General features: G+C 40.8%; 1 protein-coding gene across 2 annotated transcripts in view; it reads right to left on the bottom strand.

Moving 5' to 3' along the window:
• The window catches only part of LOC147024514 (beta-1,4-N-acetylgalactosaminyltransferase 3-like), a 352,417-nt gene that overhangs the window by 55,063 nt on the left and 275,716 nt on the right, over nucleotides 1–21,638 (bottom strand). For both annotated transcript variants that reach the window (XR_015059072.1, XM_085884517.1), the window contains exon 14: nucleotides 1,227–1,513. Coding sequence is in view for 1 of the 2 variants with exons in the window: in XM_085884517.1 (XP_085740643.1) it covers nucleotides 1,227–1,513 (287 nt within the window). In the remaining variant the exon portion in view is untranslated. The remainder of the gene's footprint in view (nucleotides 1–1,226; nucleotides 1,514–21,638) is intronic.

Genomic DNA, 21,638 nt, shown 5'->3' with positions numbered 1-21,638 from the left:
TGGCCTTTGAAAAGAAACGGAGTATTTCTCACAAGTGGTTCTGTTTTAAAATGGTCAGGATAAAATTGTTGTGTTGGTTTGAATCAACGTCACACTCATAATCTGGAGGACTCACAGAAGTACACAGAATGTACAATGTCACAAAAGTATTTTAAAACAAAGGAGCATATACATCAGGTTTCCCACCTTTTGGGTGGTCGTCACACACACACACACACACACACACACACACACACACACACACACACACACACACACACACACACACACACACACACACACACACACACACAACCAATTTAACAAGAAATAAGGCAAGAAGAGCCTCAGAAATATCATACACAAGCTAAGTTAGCAAGATGGTTGCCATGGTAATATAATTCAGCCAATGACATCCATGACGTCAGCAGTTTGAGATGATGTCATGAGGAATACAAATCTGCAATATGAAAGCTAAATCTTGAATAATTTTTGAAATATCGCGAACAGAAAAGTGCATGGACAGATGATCATGCGGTTGGACAGAGCTCATTTTAATGTCCCCGTCTCCGACCTTGGCGGAGGGGCGGGGGGACAAAAAGGTGTTAAGTTTATAGATTTAAAAAGTCTCACAGGATGGTACAGAGGTTTGTGCTGTCTGGTCTTGCCTTTGAACTGACTGGTCTGAGATCAGTTTTTACGAGGAAACTGCAGAATAGCCTGAAAGTCACATTACCTCTCCCCAGTATGGGACATTATTTCAGCTAAATGTCTAATCTGCTAGCAATGTTTGTGGATGTTAAAATATCAGACGGTATCTTTAGAGGAAGAGGAGGTGAGTTATCACTGGCACCCTGGCCCAATCTCAAATTACTGCCATAACTAGCTCCAGTTGATTTTCATGCATTGCCAGCCGATTAGTGAAATAATTAGGTCAAACATGCATGCTCCATGAGCCGCCGACCTCATACTAAAAATTTAACGATGACGACGACGACGACTAGATTTGGGATGTGCATGTGTTCTGGAAATCTCTCATCGTTCTTGGAGGTAACTAAACACTGACAACAAATTCAAACAATCATAAAATTTATATTAACGACCATAAAACCCAAATAACCACAAATAAACCAACTACCACAAAAACAACTGTAACTGCAGAGTTGTTTTCCAGTTATTTTGTCACTGTCGATGGACATTCTTATTTAGTGATGAGTACATTGAGGAGCTGAACATTGCATTCTTACCTGGCACCAGAAAGTGAACCGTCTTTCGGGGCTGCCATTGGAAACCCTTGGGTTTAAACAACAGTGGTTCACCAGTCTCGATCGATTTCGCACCAGCTCGGGTGAAGCCTCGGGCTCGTGTCTGTCCCCTCAACCGAGGCACAAACACGTATTCTGCCACACGGCGTTTACGTGCACGATGAGACGATTCGCTCTCCATCTCCAGCTCCATCTCGAGCAAATAGCGGTCACCCTGAACATGGTCGTGCTTCTTCTCCATGGAGACCAGACGCTGCAGCTTGAACAAACTGCAGAAATCGGGAAAACAAGTAAAATTGAAGGAATTTAAAGTGACACAAGTTCTCCTCATTTAAGAATATTTTAACTAATCTAATAATTGTGCTAGTGTTAGCTCGTCTACGATGAAATTGAGATGAGCTGTGAAAGCCACAACGATGTCCTTCAGTCAGACAGGCAGTCAGTGGGTCCATTAACATTTTCTCATTTCCTCCTACTCCTCCAAGGCAGCTCAACGGATCGTTTTGAAACTCGGCATGATGATTCATTAACTAATGAGATAATTGATAATTACCTAATTAAATCAAAAAATAATCTGGGTTTGTAAGTCCATCACATATCTTTAGTTGTTTGGTGTAGACTCCTTAGACTGATGGGTGTTTTATGTGGACAGTGACATCTCACAAGATTGTGAATTCAATAAATATAAAAAATAACTAGAAAGCATCTGAAAATGCAAAGCACTTCCGTGTCCGCTTTGTATTCATTCTCCTTCGTCTTCTTCCGTATTCTAAACATGACAGAAACAACAAAAAGTGAAAAGTGATGATGTTATGCAACCTTGACCTTTGACCTACGAAAAAAAAGAATTGGCTTCTAGCTTTTGAATGGTGAACCAATTCAGTGTCCCAATATGCTAAGTCTTAAAATTTCAGGTGAATTGGATGAAAATTGATGATTTTAGGTAATGCTGACCTTTGACCTTTTAACAACATTAATTATTTGTCTTCTCCATTAGGGGGAGTAGGGGGAGGGGGGGCAGAGAGGGACAGTCAGTTCAATCCTTTCTCATTCCATTTACCCATTTAGTCCTTTTAAAACTCTTTTGACACTTTGCACTCTTAGACCCCTTAAGACCCTTTTGACCTTTAGATTCCAACTACTATTGGAATGTACCATTTTGGACCATTAGACCCCATTGACCTTTTTAGACTATGAGACCCCTTGAGACCATTCAAACCCCTTCAACACTTTAGACCCATTGGACTGCTAAGATCCCTTGATGCTCTTGATATTTAGATCCTCTAAACTTCTGAGAACTTTTAAGACCCTTTTTAGACCTTTTAAGATCATCTTTTACACATTTACATCCTTTATACCCTAACTTGTTTTGGAACGTACCATTTAAACCTTAAGATCCCTTAGACCCCACCTTTAGACCCCCTATATCCCACAGACCTTTAGACGCCTGATGACCCTTTAAACCCCTTATAGATCACTTCCTTTGTGGATACCCTTTTGACCTTTAGACTTATAAAAACCCTTTTGACACTTTAGATCCCTTTAAACCCTTGCATGTTTTGACCCTGTAGCCTCTTAGACCGTTTATACCCTAACTACTATTGGAATGTACGTCACACTCATAATGCTCTTTAGACCTCTTATATCCCATAGACCCGAGACCCCTTCTGACCATTTAAACCCATATAGACCCTTTCGACCTTTACATGCTTTAGACCCCTTCGATCTGGAAACCCCTTTAGTACTTTTAAGACCCTTTAGACCCATAAACCCTTTAAGGTCTAAAAGGATGAAGAGTCCTTTCATTGGACAAAAACTAATGTAACGTTTTACATCAATTCAGGACCTGCTTATCCTACATAGTTTTCACTGCATGAATACAATCCTGTTATCAGGCCTTTCAGCCCCCACAGGCCTTGAATTTTCCATCGAATTAAACTTTTAATCAACTTTATCACCCAATGCACTTCAACTACGATCGCCCTCCATTGGTAGACGAGTGTCTGTCCCACTTGGGACAACTGTATTCATTTCAAATTGCAGCGGTACATATAGCTCCGAGGAATAATTTAATGTTTTAAGTGCTGGCATCCTTTGCTTTTATAAGTTGGAGAAGTTCGGAAGTTAACAAAAGTGATAACTATATTTTACAAGGTTTAAACTATCTTTGACAGTGGAGCCTTGCAATTGCTCATTTACATGATAATGGTACCTCACTTTTCTGCCTCTGTCTAAACTGTAAGTGTAAGTCAAGTTTCTCACAGCAGTAACACATACTATCAACTTTTAATTGAGACAATCCAATGTGTATTTTGTATGCCAACATAAACCACCATCTTCAGCCTCCTTTCTGGTTCTGCACCCACTGCCCTTTACATGATCAAGTGTCCCCAACAACCCTCCCCTACCCCTGTCCCCCCAGGTTTCTGCAGGGCACATATGGCCTACCAGTAACCCCTTCTGGTGTATTTTCCCAAAGTCCAGAATCACTGTTCACCTCCACTCATGACATCCGTTCCTCTTTTTTCCTGCCTGTGGAACCAACTCACTCAGTCTCTTCAATCCCATTCTTCCCTCCAGCCTCCAGGGCTTCAAGACAGCTATTCTCCACCATCTCAGATCATCCCCCATCCACAACCATGATTTTTTTCTACTCCCGTTAACCCTCCTCAATCCCACATATTTGCAAGTTTCCAGTTTTTGCTTTCACTTCTGTGATTGAGAGTGTGTGGCTGTATCCATCTTGTTCACCCCCTGTGTTCTCCCCGAGCCAGAAATCTTCCCTCATCCCTCATTTCTCCAAGTCTCCCCCTATTATGTACATCAACCCTGCTGTTGGTATATTTCTCTTCAACCCTCCGCCCCCTCTCTTTTTGCTCTTCCTTTTGTTCTGTTAGGTCCTGATCTGTTCTGTGTTCGAACCCCTACTCGAACCTTGACACAATATAAAAAAACAGACTAACCTTCAGAGACCAGTATTCCATTGTATATTCCCAAAACGCAGTGTCACAGATCACTTCGTAGAAGAGGCAGTGTGTTATTGTCATGGATATGCAGAAGTTTGCACCAATACCTTCAAAATGATTAGCAATGAGTTTATCGACTAGGTAGGGTATTTAGTTTTTCAATGTATTGATGAACATAAGAAGTCTCAGGTTTGCAGTCTTCCTCATAATACCCAATATAAAAAAGAAATGGTAGGATGGTTCATGTGGCATCCTTGTGGAGCTACCCTTTGTTCATCGATGTATCCATGACAATAATTTCACTCCCATTAAGAAATGGGATTTTTTTTGTGATTTAATTATTGCCAAACCTAAGGAATTTTTCAAGATATCACATTGAAACTTCCACAGCTTGTTTGTATGCATGTGTCGTATATGTGTGTAAAATCTGGTCAAAATTAGTCAAAGATCAAGGTCAATGCCGTCCAAAACATGTAAAGCACATATGAAGCCACGAATAGAAAACGAATCAACCAAATTGGTGATGCACAACATTCAATCAAGTAAAATCCTCGAGAGGTCAAATTTTCAAAATTACCAAATTTCTGTTTCCATGACAAATATTGTTCATTTGGATTTCGCAAATATCATGTGATATACGACATTTTCATCAATAACGATAGAAGAAGTTCTGAGCGGACTGCCATTGTCTATAAAGTAAACATGTACCGCTTGTCATAGTCCACATCATCACTTTATGTTGAATTCACGTTTCTACCAATACACACTCCAAACTAGAGGGGGAGCACTCGGGAGAGTGCAAAACCTCCGCCGCCAATACTGCTGGGTCACTCAAGTGAACCTTATATCTTATTCATTAAATATGATGTCAACAGTGCTGACAGTTATAGTTCTTTTCTCCATTTTTTTTTGGGGAGGGGGGGGGTTGGAAATCACTTAAAACATGTAAAAATGCAAAAAAAAAGTCGAAATTTTGTTGAAAAAAAGTTGCAAAAATTTTTTTTTCTCTAACAATCTTTTTGGGGGGGGGGTTGGAAATCATTAAAAACATGTAGAAATGCAAAAAAAAAATTCTTTTTTTGGGGGGGAGGGTAACAATTCCTTTTTGGGGGTTGGAAATCACTTAAAACATGTAAAAAATGCAAAAAGTTTTTTTTTCTCAAACTATTTTTTGGGGGGGGGGTTGGAAATCACTTAAAACATGTGGAAATGCAAACAAAAAAATTCCATTTTGGGGGGGGGGTTGGAAATCACTTAAAACATGTAGAAATGCAAAAAAAAATTTCTCTAACAATTTTTTTTGGGGGGGGGTAACTATTTTTTTTTTTTGGGGGGTTGGAAATCACTTAAAACATGTAGAAATGCAAAAAATTCTCTATTTTTGGGGGGGGGTAAAAAAAATTGGGGGGGGGGGGTTTGGAAATCACTTAAAACTGTAGAAATGCAAAAAAAAACAAAAACTATTTTCTCTAACAATTTTTTTTTGGGGGGGGGACCAAGTCCAAAATTTAATGGCATGATCCTTGGACCATACCTAACCCCCCCCCCCCCACCAAGTTTCGTCGAAATCTGTCGAGGAGTTTTTCCGTAATACTGTTCACAAACAAACAAACAAACAGAAAGGGGTGAAAGCAGTAACCTCCATCCATCTTCGATGGTTGAGGTTAATTATAATTGTGGCTGATTTTGGAACTTCAGGTGGATATACCCACGTAAAATCAATTTCTGTCTCAAGGAATCTAGTTATGACGAATGAATTGAGTATGTAAAAGTTAAAAGTAAAAGGGAAAGTTGCAAACTATAACTCTGTGAGCACTGTTGACGTCAAATTGAATGAATAGGATATCATGTTCACTTGAGTGACCTAGCAGTATTGGCGGCGGAGGTTTTGCACTCTACCGAGTGCTCCCCCTCTAGTTCATGATGCTTTCAAATCAAACTTAATATCTGGAGTCTTCACAAACTTCTCCAAAGTGATAAAGATAAAAAATGCAGATGCAATGTGAACAAGTTAGATCAACAGAGAAAATCAGATGATTCTAAGTTGCAGAAGTATTCAAACCCTTTGCCTTGACTCATCATCACTCATCTATGCTCTTCAGGCCAAGTGACCCTTAAGGCTGCAATACATCCTCTCCAGGATGCCCTGTTTCTGGCAATCAGTCTGGCTTTCTTCCATGATCTCCATCCTGTCTCATTTCTTCATTTTTCCACTGTTCTCCTCCAGGTTGTTCTTGTATGCCAGACTTTCTTTCTTCCTTCGGGCTTCTTTGGCAATGCTTTGCCAATACATGTCAATCTTCTGGTCTTCACTTCACTATGCTTGGTATTGGTTTAATGGTTAGGGGAGTGGGCTTGGGATCTTAGGGTCCTGAGTTCAAATTCTGCTTGGCTGTTGAATTAATACCAGGTGAGGTTGACTCAGCCTGTCATCCCTCTGAGTTTGGCAAAATGAGTATCAGCTTGCTGGGATGATTGAGCCATTTGAGCATCCTGTGTTGTAGTGGGACCCATCCAGGATTGTGCCCAATAGCCCAGGAGACTGCTTTGGCAACACCAACGCTCTGTACAAAGTATGGTCCGAATGGGTTTGCATTGTATATTTTCACTTCATTACTTTGGTTCCTTTAAGTATTTCTTTGTTTGATATGATGTATGACCATCTGATTTTCAATATCGTACGCAGATATTTTTTGAACATAAATATGTCAAGTTTACGATTGTCCCCTTCATTTATCTTCCAAGCCTCGCATTCATATAATAGTACTGATTTGACAAGTGAGTTAAACAGTCTTAATTGGTTTTCAATGTATAAATGGTTGAGCTCCATAATTGCTTGAGTTTCATGAAGGATACCATAGCTTTACAAATACTGTTTCTAATATCTCCTTCCCCTCCTCCTTGTTTGTTGATGATGGCTCCGAGATAGGTACTTATCAACTTCATTAAGATGCTGGTCTCCAATTTGAATTGTTGTTGATTTGACTATTTATCCTCAAAAACCTGTTTTCTTCTTGTTAATTTTGAGTCAGGTTTTTTAATGAAAATTGATTCATTTTTGTTCCTTTCGTTTGCATATGTTGGTAGCTAGATGACAAAAGGGAAATGTCAGCAAGGTCCAAGTCCTCAAGTTTGGTTGTAAACTTCCACCTAATCCTGGTGTGTTGGCATCTGATGTCTTCCTCATTATCCAGTCTACTACTAGCAAGAAAATAACAAGTGAAATCCTTCAATACAGAGCGTGTGGTGAAGCAAATGAGTACACTAATGTTAAAATATGCAATTTATGCTTTTTCAGTTGAAAAACAATTAAAAAGCGTACTTAGTATTTGAAATGTAAAAATATTGTTATTATTGTGATAAGCACCTTTATATATAACAGAAGCAATGAAATCGTTCGATACAGCGTCGCAGGGGATCGCAAAAGAATGATAGCATAAGAAGAACTTAGCTTTCAGCATTCTGCGATCGGCGCGAAATGCGATGGTGGGCGGAAGTGACGTCTTTCGTTCGTTCGTACATGAGGGGGGAGCGTTTCTTCGTATTTTTCCGTCAAGCAATAAATTAAATGGTTTTCACATATATAACACATTAGTTTCACAAATTTCCATTGAAATACTCGGGTATTTCCGTCAATTGTCGCCATTTCCGTCGAGGTTACGCACTGCATCTACCAGACGGCCGTCATTGGCTGTCTTGAGGCACGTGGGGGGGGGGGGGCACCGGACCCACCGGAGACGTGGTAGACGACGCCGGGGACATTTCAAACTCGGTGCAATTGTATACAGCGCACGCGCTGTAAAAAATGGACAACATTTCCTTGCTTCACTCTTGTTTTTTCCATGAATCACTGATTCCTCTCCCTCCTCCAGCACTGCACATTCACTGTCCTCATATATGATCTGTACCATTCTAAAAATTTTGGAGGGATTCCATAACTAGCCATGATCTTCCAAAGGGTTTCTCAGTCCATGGAGTCGAAGGCTTTTTCCAACAATGTGAGGAAATGTGAGGCTTGTCGAATGTTCTGGGTGGCCTCATAGCCTTGCTTTACTCCAATTTGATTTCTATTTCCACTTTCTTTATAGTCGCTGACACAGATTCAGATTCGACTGCAACAAATTGTGTGAAAATCCAACCAAAAATGCCTTTTTCATTATGTAAATGCATTAAATTTCAAATAACCGAGATGGACCTGAAAGGGACACAATATGATATTATGCATTCACTGCTTGAAGTCACGCCATGTTCCCCAGAGAGACTTCTTAGTCATAACATCTGCCAAATCTGTGTTTATATTATCGGAGGTTTTGCGAGGTGCTCGACAAGGTATCAAAGCAAATCTTGTGAAAAACGGACGTTTTAAAATAAAGTTATAATGTTTCCGTGGACCGTGAACCTATGTACCACGTGATGCATGCACAGACGAGAAGGCAATGTGGTGGATTATCTGCAATGTTTATATCACGGGCAATTAAACTTTGCGATATCTCCAGGGTTGTTCTCCGTTAAACAGCAATTCTTTTGTGGATAAAGTCATTATTTGAACGAATTCATTTAATGTCTTTAACTACTGCGGGTGTGGTTAAGACCGGCTTTAAATTTAAAGGAATCCTATATGGTATGCAGCCACAGTGTGGCCAGCTGTTCCTTATCAACCATTTAATTGGAGTACTTCCTTGGAGTGCTTAAGCCACTTGCCGAGCACCCTAGTCGATAACGGTACAGTTTGTGTCCCGATCAGGATATACAGTCGGCAGTTGCTACAAGGTCGAGGTAGATCTTTTACAAAGGTTATATGGTTTCTCTTTGTGAGTTTCAAAGCAAAATATATTGGATAACACCCAGTTTCCAAACCGCTTTCCGTATTAACGCGTTTTCTTAATGACAGAGCCAAATTTTTTTTCCACCCATCATATGATAGTTGGAAGCTGTTTATAAACATTAATGTTTCTGCACATCTCCATGAAACCTCGAAAATACAGTTGTTTCTATAATTTGTTTCTTGAAATTCCCCCAAAACAAGGGGTAAAGCTACTCAAGCTTTTTGGGTTGTACACAGTGCACACTGCAGTCAGTAATCACACTGACTCCAATCTTCCGATTCCTGAAGAATTGCCGATATCGGTGTGTGTGTGTGTGTGTGTGTGTGTGTGTGTGTGTGTGTGTGTGTGTGTGTGTGTGTGTGTGTGTGTGTGTGTGTGTGTGTGTGTGTGTGTTTTTGTTCACAAAGCATAGCATTTTCTTTCTGCCAACTCCCCTCCCCTGTCTGTCTCTATCTCTCTCTCTATACATATATATATATATATATATATATATATATATATATATATATATATGCACACACACACACACACACACACACACACACACACACACACACACACACACACACACACACACATAGACCTTTCCGGGCGGTGTTTATCTCCAGACGTGGCCGGACAGAGTTCGTCTCAGGTTCATGTCCAGGCATTGTTTGTCTCCAGAGTGTTTGTTTGTCTCCAGACATGTCTGGGTGGCGTTTGGTTCCAGACCTGTCCGAGCAGTGTTTGTCTCTGGACCTGTCCAGACGGTGTTTATGTCTCAACGGGAGTTTGTCTCTGGACCTGTCCAGACGGTGTTTATGTCTCAACGGGAGTTTGTCTCTGGATGTGTTCAAGTTCTGTTTGGCTCCAGACAGCTTAGCTCCAAATGCATCCGGGCAGTGTTTGTGTCCAGATGGGAGATCATCTCCGGACGTGTCTGAGCGGTGTTTGTCTCCGGACAGCTTTGCTCCAGATGCGTCCGGGCAGTGTTTATGTCTGGACGGGAGTTTGTCTCTGGACGTGTCTGGAAGGTTTGTCTCCAGGCGTTTTTTGTCTCCAGATGGCTTGGCTCTGGACATGTCCGGGCGATGTTCGTCTCCAGACTTGCCTAGGCAGTGTTTGTCTCTGGGCAGTAATTATAGTATGATCGGTAGCAAATAGATTTCAGACATTATTTTGGTTCCATCGTCAGTGTTATTTTATGCGGAAGCATTTTGATGAGACAGTATGAATCGTAATCAATGCTCCACCGTCTGTCTGCCTTCCCTTCCATCACCCTCCTCACTCTTCCTCCCTCCTCGTTCCCCCACCACTCACTCCTCTCTTTCCCTCTCCACATCCTCACTCTCCCCCCACTCTTTTTCCCCTTCTCTCAGTATTCCCGCCAGCAAAGCGACGGGTGGTATTTGCCAGTTATTTATCATTTTGAATCTCGATTCAGGGATTTAAATCAAACTTGTTTAATGATGTCGTAGGTGGCTTTGTTTTTAACGCTTTATCAATGAAAATTTTTGAAGGTTATCTTGGGATAAATTGTATGGTAGGGGTGGGGGGGGGGGGAAATTAATGACATCATCGGTCATGTGGTTCGGCAGCCATATTTTTTTTAACATAAAATCTTTCAAAAATCTTTTTCTCTGAAACAGCTGAACAGTTCGAGGTGAAACTTTACAGGTATGATCGACTATCCATGAGGAACAAAAAGTTATCCACCGATGAATGCATGTCACATGGTATGGCAGCTACGATTTTTTGAAGAACAAGTAAAAGAAGACATAAAATGTCATAGACCCCATTGTTTTAGTAATTTTATTGCATGGAGTTAAAGGGCCAGCCATATTTATGCACAACTAAAATGGCCGCCAGTCTACCAGTCAGCCGTCTTGGATCCAATCTCCAAAAAAATGATGTGCTTATACAAGCCATCATTCTTTATCTGTATGCCAAGTTTGAACAACATCGGTTAATGCTTGTCCGACAAATAGTTGAGGACATGTTCAACATTAGATTTTTTTACAACTAAAATGGCCGCCAGTCAGCCATCTTGGATCTGATCTCGAAAAAAAAATGACGTGCTAATGTATGCAATCATTCCTTATCTGTGTGCTAAGTTTGAACAACATTGGTGAATGCATGTCCGAGAAATAGTTAAGGGCGTGTTCGACACCGGGGTTTTTTTTACAACTAAAATGGCTGCCAGTCAGCCATCTTGGATCCGATGTCGAAAAAAATGACGTGCCGATGTATACCATCATGTGTTGTCTTTGTGTCAAGTGCAAATAAAATCGGCCCATACATGTCTGAGATATGGTTGCGGACACATGCACGCACAGACAAGAAAATCCAGACTAAATCCACAAGCCCCTATTTCGGACAAAGTCCAACAGGGGCTAATAAACCTTTAAAAATCACCTTCTCCAGAACAGCTTGACAGATCAAGGGAAAACTTCACCCACATGTTCCCCAAGCCTTGGGGATACCAGGGTGTTCACAAGTAATTAATAGGTCACATGGTCTGTCTGGCAGCCATTTTGGTTTGAACAATAATCTTTTAAAAAATCATTTCTCTTGAATTGTTTTATCAATCAATGTCAAACTTCACAATTATGATCTAGTAGTCATGGGGATTATACCTTTTAAATTTAAACCTGATCGGACGCATGGTCTGGAAGCCAGAATTATTTAATATTTTGAATTTGGGTTCAGGGATTTAAATCAAACAACGTACAACTATGTACTGTATTATGATGTAATAATGTGGGCGGAGGCATATCTGGCGACGTCGAAGAGTGCCCTTCTAGTTGATATATGACATGCTGATTTCTTCTATCACAAGATCACACTCCTCTTCTGTTATCAATTTATTTAAATCCAAATATATTTAAATCTAATTATAGAGATCAGCTGTTGATCTCGTTAAGGTTTCCTCAAAATAGTCTCTCCACTTTTCTTTCTTGGCAGTTTCTTCTATAGTAGATTTCTGGTCTTGTTTTTAACTACATGCACAGTTTTGCTTCTTTCATTACTGAGGGTCTTTATAATCACATATAGCTCTTTCATCCTCCCAGTGCTTTTTCAGTTGTCATAGCAAGGTCATCTGCTCATTTTCTCTTGTCTCGTCTCATGCTTTTCTTAACTTCTTTATCCTTATTCCTGTATTATGTTTTCAGGTTCTGTTTGATCGTATATTTGACTTTGCCTGTTCCACATTGCTCTTCAATCTTATTCTCTCCTCAACTAGCTCCCTAGACTCCTTGCTGATCAATGGTTATTGACCCCTCTTTTTGTAACCCAGCACTTCTTTTGCCGTTTCACTGTATGCCTTCTCAAAATTCTTCCATGTTCTCTCCACTATGTCCTCCAATTCCTCATAATCTTGCAACACATCATCCCTATTTCTTATCTTTAATAAGAACTGTGTTTGGATAGCTGGTTGTTGCAGTTTGTTTGCATCAAATTTCATTCTGTTCTCCTTGGCCTTTTGCTTTCTCTTTAATTTCAATTTGATTTTTGTTCACACTAGTTGGTGGTCATTTGAAATACACTGAACAACAAATTTCAAAAAATTTTTTTTACTGGAGATGTGTAAAGTGATTAAGACTAATTTGGGTACGCTGATTTCAAAAATCATAACCGTTTTGCTGTATCACGTCAGGATTTTCAGGAACAGAAATATTCCCATTGCCTAGAAGTCAGGATTTCAATGAAATTTACATATGTCTTTAACATGTCTATTTCGTACAATTGTTGTTAACTTGTGTTATATTTCTTTCTTTCAGATAAAGATGAGTAGGCGTTCCTGTACCAATCATCCTGACAACTTCTGTTATGTCTGTGGTCGGTATACCAAAAAGATCAACAGCGAAGTATATCTACAGCAGTGAAAATGAAGGCCGCCTACTTTCACTACTTCGGGTGTAAGGTGGGGGACCAATAACAGAGCTGGGCACCACACATCTGCTGCACAAGCTGTCACACAACCTTGACTCAGTGGTTGGTGGGCAAGCGCGCGAGCATGCCATTTGCGGTGCCCATGATATGGCGTGAGCTGCAGAATCATCATGATGATTGTTATTTCTGCTGCACAAGCATCGCCGGCTTCAACAAGAAGAATAAAGGTCACATCAAGTACGCTGACTGCGTCTCTGCTCGTAAACCTGTGCCTCATGATGACGAGAACCCCGTTCCAACACCTCCAGCTGATCAGAACATAGCTGTAAGCAGTGGTGAAGAGGATGGTGATGATGAACCTTTTGAACCCGACACTCAAGAATCACACCTTCTGAACCAGGGAGACTTAAATGTCTCAAAAATCTTGTAAGAGATCTCTCGCTGTCAAAGGCGAAGGCAGAGCTGCTTGGATCAAGGCTGCAGCAGTGGAATCTTCTTGAACCTAACACCAAGATATCCTTGTTCAGAGCACGTCACAGAGACATGGCTGAGTTCTTTGAGATGGAAGACACGATGACATTCTGCAGTGACATCAACGGTCTGTTGAAAGAACTTGGGTGTGATCACGATCCTGCAGACTGGCGCCTCTTCATCGACTCGGGGAAGAACAGCTTGAAGGCTGTTTTGCTCCACAATGGCAACGAGAAACCATCAGTCCCACTGGCTCACGCGTTCGGCATGACAGAGACCTATGAGACTATGCGGCAGCTGCTTGATTCCATCAAGTACAATGACTTCAACTGGCACATCTGCGGAGACTTGAAAGTGGTGGCGCTGTTGTTAGGGCTGCAGTCAGGCTACACGAAATACATGTGCTTCCTTTGTCTCTGGGATAGCAGAGACGACAAGAATCACTGGACGAAGAAAGATTGGGAAGAGCGAAAAGAGCATGTACCTGGTCGACACAACGTGAAGCATGTCGCCCTTGTCGACCCAGCCAAGGTTTTCCTTCCACCACTCCACATAAAGCTCGGCTTGATGAAAAGTTTTGTACGGGCAATGGATCTGAATGGGCGTGGGTTTTTATACCTCAAGGAAAAGTTTGGCAACACCTTGTCGGAGGCCAAGATCAAGGCTGGTGTCTTTGTTGGACCGCAAATCCGACAGATTATGAAGGACGAAACTTTTCCGACAACTCTAAACCCCAAAGAGCTGGCAGCATGGAGGAACTTCAAAGCTGTGACGGACAACTTCTTGGGGAACGAGCGCGCGGACAACTATGAAGAAATAGTGCAGCAGCTGCTGGAGTCCTTCAGGAAACCTGGCTCCAGGATGTCCCTGAAAATCCATTTCCTACACCAGCACCTGAACTTCTTCCCTGACAACTTGGGAGCAGTCTCGGACGAGCACGGCGAGCGATTCCACCAAGAGATTTCACTCATGGAGACGCGTTACCAAGGGCGGCACAACCCGAACATGATGGGCGATTTCTGCTGGTTCCTGCATCGTGAAACTGACACAGAGCAGCACAAACGCAAAGCCAAATGCCTAAAGCATTTTTAATTACATTCTAGTGGAGTTTTTCTGTAATTTCTATAATTTTGAAGCATTCATGATGAAATAAATGAATAAATGAATTTTTGTAAATTTCATTGAAATCCTGACTTCTAGGCAATGGGAATATTTCTGTTACTGAAAATCCTGACGTGATACAGCAAAACGGTTATGATTTTTGAAATCAGCGTACGCAAATTAGTCTAAATCACTTTACACATCTCCAGTAAAAAATTTTTGTTGTTCAGTGATATCTGCACCCCTCATGACCCGAGTGTCCATTATTATCGGTGTCCTATTTTGATTGCTTACCATCACATGGTCTATCGGGTCCTTTGGCTTTCCTCCTGGAGAAGTCCATGTTTGCTTATGTAACATCTTATGTGGGGAAATGGTGCCAGTTATCACAAGATTATTGAGACCACAAAATTTGAAAAGTTTTTCCCCATTTTCATTTCTATCACCCAGTCACCCAGTCCATGACTTCCAATGACACTCTATCTCTCGCTGCTGTCTCCCACTTTGGCATTGAGATCACACATTATTATCAATACGTCGTGTTTGTATACCCCATCAGCCACTGATTAAATATTGAAGCTTTCTGTGATTCAAGTTTATACATCTACCAATGATGCAAGTGAGGAAGACAAAGAAAGCTTTGATGAGCAATTGCAGAGAAAAATCTGGCATATATTATTCTTTCATTAATCTGTTTACATTCAAGTAGTGATTGCTCAGCCTTCTTGGATATCATAATTACAACTCCATGGTGGTAGAAATTATCTTCTCTCCCTGAAAATAGACATCCTCTCCAGAATTCAACTTGACTTTTCCATACCCTGTCCACCTGCATTCGCTAATTCCCAAGATATCAATATCGTATCTAGCCATCTCCTTAGCAAGTTGAGCAGATTTACGAATTGTGTATAATGTTTTTTAACACTCCAGCATCCAATATTAGTTATATATTTTAGCCTGGTTATTGACGTTGTCGCCTGCTGAAAGTCCTTTTGGCATTGGTCCAGAAGCGCCAGACTGTCCAAAAACCTGATAGCATCCTCTGAGATTAGTATCATCGCATCACCATAACCATGAGCAACAGGAGCTGGTATTCGAGTTTCACTTGCAGTTTCCGCAACAAGTTTTGAGCTGAGCAGGTTGTTGGCCCTCTGAAGCAGGTTCATTTTGGGGGTTTTCCCTCCCTTAGCCAGAGCCCAATCAGCTGAACACCGCAAGGTGTTAGTTTCCCAGGTGCACCAACATGGAGGTGAGGTTGACTTAGGAGCTCCATGGTTCACTGGCAGAGTACTACTTTTCACTTTTCGCCCAAAACTGAGCTAACCGGCCCCAACATCACTGGCTGAAATGCTGAGCAGGTGCATTCCCTCGTACCCCAACCCTTTGCTAAATTAATCCTAACAAATTATTTGTCTGAAAAGTTATAAAATAATGGATTAGGTTTCGCCTGTATGGAATCAGTGGTTTCAATTAAAAATTAAGTTCCCCCACTTATCTAAGGAGTTTTAAGGTGCAACTCACTTGGTCAACCAACAAGGCAAACATGAAGACCAAGAAGCTTTCCAAAGACATCAGACATAAAGTGGTGGAGAAGTACCATTCAGGAGAGGGTTATGAAAATATTTCAGTCACTCATTATCCTTTTGAGTATGGTGAAATCCATCATGAAGAGGTGGAAGACATATCATATCACACAGACGCTACCCAGATCAGGTTGCCCATCGAAACTCAGCAGCCAGGCAAGCGGAAAACTGGTTCGGCATGTCACTGTAAATCCAACAGTGACTTTGAAAGATCTGCAAGGCTCTACATCCGAGATGAGGTCAGTGTTGATCAATCAACAATATCCTGGTCCCTTACTGAAAAAGATGCATCGAAAAGCTCGTATGGAGTTTGTGAAAAAGCATCTTAATGATACTGGAGGCATGTGGATAAAAGTTTTGTGGTCAGACGAGACAACAATTGAACTTTTTGGTCTAAATTCAAAATGTTATCTGACACAAGCCTAACATTCACATCACCCAGTCAACACCATCCCTACTGTCAAGCATGTTGGTGGCAACATCATGTTATGGGGCTGTTTTTCATTAGCAGGGATTGGCAGCTTGTCAGGATAGAAGGAGCAATAGATGATGCAAAATACAGGAGAATCCTTTTTCATTGAGTCAACCATGAATCAGAAACAAGGTTGCAGATTCACATTTCAGCAGGACAATGATCTGAAGCACAAAATCCATACCCGAGTGGCTGAATAATAAAACAATTAATGTTCTTGAGTAGCCCAGTCAAAGTCCTGACTTGAACCCAATTTAACACTTCTGGAAAGACTTCAATATTGCAGTCCATCGATGATCCCCATCAAACTTGGTAGAACGAGAGCAATTTCCACGTGAAGAATGAGCAAAGATTTCACGATCTCACTGTGCAAAGCTGGAAGAGATCTCCGCAAAAAGACCCATCACAGTCATTGCTGTAAAAGGTGCTTCCACGAAGAGCTGACTACTTTTCCAACCAGTGAGTTTTGATGTGTACTCGTTTTTTTTGCAGATATTCCTGATGTGTAACCTCCTTCAACTATAAAAGTGTTTAGTTTGATATCTTCAGTTATTAATAAAAATGTTCATTGAAAAATTGTTTGTGTATTATAAATCATTTAAATGTGGCAGTATTGGAAGGGGTGAATACCTTTGCAGGCCACTGTACGAACCCATCGGAGACGGGTTCCCTGCTAGTATTAATTATTACCCAAATTATTATTTCAGTCATTCTGTATCAACCGTTTTTTATACTGTACGAAGAAACACCAAACAGCTTTTTATGATTAAATGAGGTTGGAGCCCAAAAGGTGTTTCATGAGCTTTACGGCAAGCAAACAGTTCAATAACGCCATCCAAATCCAATTTCCTTGCTGGAGGCACCTCCACACTGCCAGTGTTCCCAAGCTCGTCAGTCGATTCTGACACCCACTTCATCTCAAACACTTAGTACCATGTAATGCATGCAGTATATAATGCAACGATGAAGAAGCGAGGACAAGGGTTTTCACTTTACTGTTAAGCGACTGACCATGGGGCAGAGACCCCCCCCCCCACAACCCCACTCCCTGCTCGTGCCCCCTCTCATCGGTCCTGCCCTACAATTTCTAACCACAATATTTTTTCTCCCCTCATATACTCTGACCTCACCCAACCTGCTAAATTTTCAGGTTACTGTTCCATCCCTTCCTCTCCCTCCAGTTTTTTCGGTTGTTCATTCCCTTACTTTTGTGTGCAACCTGCTCCATTGTATGCCTGGTGTTGGCTAAATGGTTTGGGTGGTGAGCTTAGGATCCAAGGATCCTGAGTTCAAATCTCACTTTGCAGTTGAATTAATACCAGGTGGGGTTGACTCTGCCTGTCATCCTTCTGAGGTCGGCAAAATGAGTGCCAGCTTGCAGATATACTGTGTCGGAGTGGCGACATGTCCAGGATTGTGCCCAATAGCCAAGGAGACTACTTAGGCAGCACCAATGCTCTGCACTGAGTATGGTCCCAATGGATGGATAGATGTTCCATTGTTAGTGTGGTGCCTTTTTGCACACTGTAACCTTGCTGTTCTATAAACCAAGATTTTGTTCAGTGTGTTCAGAAAGTATTCACACTCTGAGTTTGTCACATTTTGTTGTGTTTCAGCCTGAATTTAAAATTTAAATATTTTGTCATCGATTTACACAAAATACCCCAGAATGACGAACTGAAAACATGTTTTCAGAAATTTTTACAAATTTATGGAAAATGAAATAAATAAATATCTAATTGACAAAAGTATTCAGACCCTTGAGTCAATGCATCGCAGAAGTCCCTTTGGCAGCAATTACAGCTTCGAGTCTTCTTAGGTATGTCTGGATCAGCTTTGCACATCTGGATTTGGGGATTTTCTCCCATTCTTCCTTCAGATTTGCTCAAGCTCTGTCAAGTTGGTTTCGGAGAATCAGTGAACAGCAATTTTCAAGTCTTTCCACAGATTCTCAGTGGCATTCAATTCTTGGCTTTGGCTGGGTCACTCAAGGACTTTCACATTCTTGTTTTGAAGCCATTCTAGTAGTCGGATCCGGATTCGGATCTTCACCACAATTGAATCATTTCTTCCTCGTCACACACTCAACACGTCCACCAAGTTTCCTCCGAATCCGTCCACAACTTCTTCAAATATTGTCCTATATATAGTTTTTGGCCCTATTTCTCAATGGTGAAGAATCACTTCAAAAATTCTCGTAGTCATATCCGGATCCAGATTTTCACCAAAATCTAATCAGTTTGTCCTTGTCGCACACCCAACCTGTCCACAAAATTTCTTCCAGATCCGTCCAACTTTTTGAGATATCCTGTACACAGACAGACAGACAGAAAGGGGTGAAACAAATCATCACCTTCACCTTCGGTAGTGAAGGTAATTAATTTATAAAAATTTCGAAAAACATGTTTGCACTTTGTTATTTAGAGGTACGATGTGCAGATCAGTGACAAAAAAAAAATCTCAATTCAACCCATGATAAATTCAAACTGTAACAACAATCTGTGACAAAAGTCGAGGGGTGTGAATACAGTACTTTTTGAGGGCCCCTCATTGTATATAAAACCTCAGTACTTTATATATATAAAAAACCTCATTGTATATAAAACCTCAGTACTTTATATATATATATAAAAAACCTCATTGTCATCGTTACGTTTTTTGATGACCTTGGAAAATTATTTTTTCTGTAAGATAGAAAATTGCTACATCTCCTCAAATACAACTGCAGTTGGAGGAGCAATGCAAACATCTTGCTTTGGATATGATATGGCAAAGGCACCATGCAGTTCGGATATTATCATGCCGAGCTCTTGCTGTCATGTAATATTACTTATTCCTGACACGTCATCATTCTTCATCGGAAAGCATAGTCTCTTATAATTGCTTCTGTGAAGTAGTCATCTGCTGATAAAACACATGAGAATAATCTGAGGCAGCATCGAATCATGCCATTTCCTATTCTTGGTAAAACTGGATGCAGCAGAGGTTGGATGCTGGATTGTAAACAAAGCCATCTCCAGGTGGTGGTATTAAACTGGGAAATGCATTGTGTGCTGTTATATCCAGACAGCCTCCTCCAGAAACCGTGAGCCGTGAGTCATCAATATTGAGTTTGAAATGTGTGCATCCTTACTATAATTCACAGTCCGGTGTGTTTGTGTGCGTGTGTGTGCACGCGTGTGTGTGTGTGTGTGTGTGTGTGTGTGTGTGTGTGTGTGTGTGTGTGTGTGTGTGTGTGTGTGTGTGTGTGTGTGTGTGTGTGTGTGTGTGCGTGTGTGTCACGCTACTTCTACAGTTCTTGGCCAATTACATTCATACTTCCCACATAGGATCAGCATAACCACAATTAGTGGTGTTAGATTAGAGATGTTTTTAACATTGCCAGTGGTCTTGGAGGGGGCTGGGGCAGGGACGCAAATTCTCTATGTAAATGTACATCGTGTAGTGCCATTTCAGGTGGGAGAGGGCATTACCAGTCCCCATCTTTTCCAGTACAGTATTCCTGTCCCCACTTTTTCCAGTACAGTGAAAGGTATTTTGAATTATACCTTTCAATAAAGATCATAACATAACCCCCCTGGCTGCTCCCGTAGCGGGTGCTTGAACTTGTGATTCTGACATGCAAACAGCACTCTCTTCTCCTGACACTATTTCCCATCACGTTGGGGTCAGCAGCTCATAGGACATGACCAATCTTTCACAAAATGGCATAAACTTAGAATTAGCAGGATGCCAGCGATCTACTGTTCGTGAAAGATATCTTTAGTGAGATATATTTAGCCTCCACCAACTAATGCTCGCAAATGGTACACCCAGCTTAACATCCATCTGAGAGATGACACACTTTATGATGGATGCAACACCATCTGTGAACCACCAATCAGACATGATAGTTGGGTCAGAAATCGAATCCAGACTTGACAGCGCAAATAAAGGCAAATGTGATACCACAACACCACCCTGTCGGACTTAACATACACACATCACCGACCCTCTGTTTATACCCTTTAGCACTGCAGGAGGGAGAGTTTTATTTTGTCATATTTTTGCATTTTTAGAATACACAGTTTAATGCTGCTACTGTATGAGAGAAGGATAAGGTACATTCTCACTTGTTTTGTGAATTTTTAATTATTTACTAACAATGGTTCCTATAATAGGCCTTGTCTGTTTTTACACCACAAGTAGAAGAATATTTGTTGTAGTTTTTTTACAAGCTATACTAATGAATAAAAGCAAGCATGCATTGCTACTTGGGAATTTCTTAGACAATGATGAATCTCATCTTGTCATCCAGAACACTCGTTTCAGAATCTCACACAAGTTTCCCAATTATAAATGCCTTCTACAGCAGGTCGTCATCTCAGTTTGTCATCTCACTGAGATTGGCAGCAGTTGCATTTCTCACAGCACACCTCAAGAAGATGCAATGCTCCTCTGATACCTGGAAGGTGACATTTGATGCAGATGAAGTCTCATATGCTCGCAATGTCTGTAATAGTAAGGACTGACAAGCCACAAATCTGTTTCTCAGATCAAACCCTGGAAGAAGAAATGCTGAATTTCCCAAATTCGACAAAGAACTGATGCATCACACACAAAAGTATTGCTCTTCGTCTGTGTGAGCTGGCACCCTTGCATATCAACTCTTATTTTCAATGCTGTGATGTTCATTTCATGTATGTATGTATATATATATATATATATATATATATATATATATATATATATATATATATATATATATATCTTCGATATATTATAGTTCGGGAATTTTAGCAAATTGTATTGACCATCTGTGAAAAAATTGCTTACCAAAAAATTTCTTCACCAACGTATTCATCCAGCTGTCTACTAACACCTATCAATTAGTGCAAACCTAAATCCTTATGGAAAATTCTGGGGAGCCAATCAAAGTTCGGGTGCGCGAAAAACAATCGGAAAAATTAACTTTTGCCAATATTGACTTGTGGGATGTCTAACTAGGGTTTTTTGGGGTGCTCAATTGATTCCAACCATTAGATTTGAGGAAAAATGAATCCCTGGCCATAAAATATTGATACGATACATTTTTAGATATCTCAGACTGTGTTTTGCGGTAA

This window comes from Eptatretus burgeri, chromosome 6, assembly GCF_056783735.1.
Source record: "Eptatretus burgeri isolate ZD-2024b chromosome 6, Ebu_testis_v1, whole genome shotgun sequence".
In the NCBI taxonomy this organism is placed as follows: Eukaryota; Metazoa; Chordata; class Myxini; order Myxiniformes; family Myxinidae; genus Eptatretus; species Eptatretus burgeri.
The sequence above is the reverse complement of the archived record's forward strand: the minus strand, read 5'-3'. Positions and strand labels throughout refer to the sequence as shown.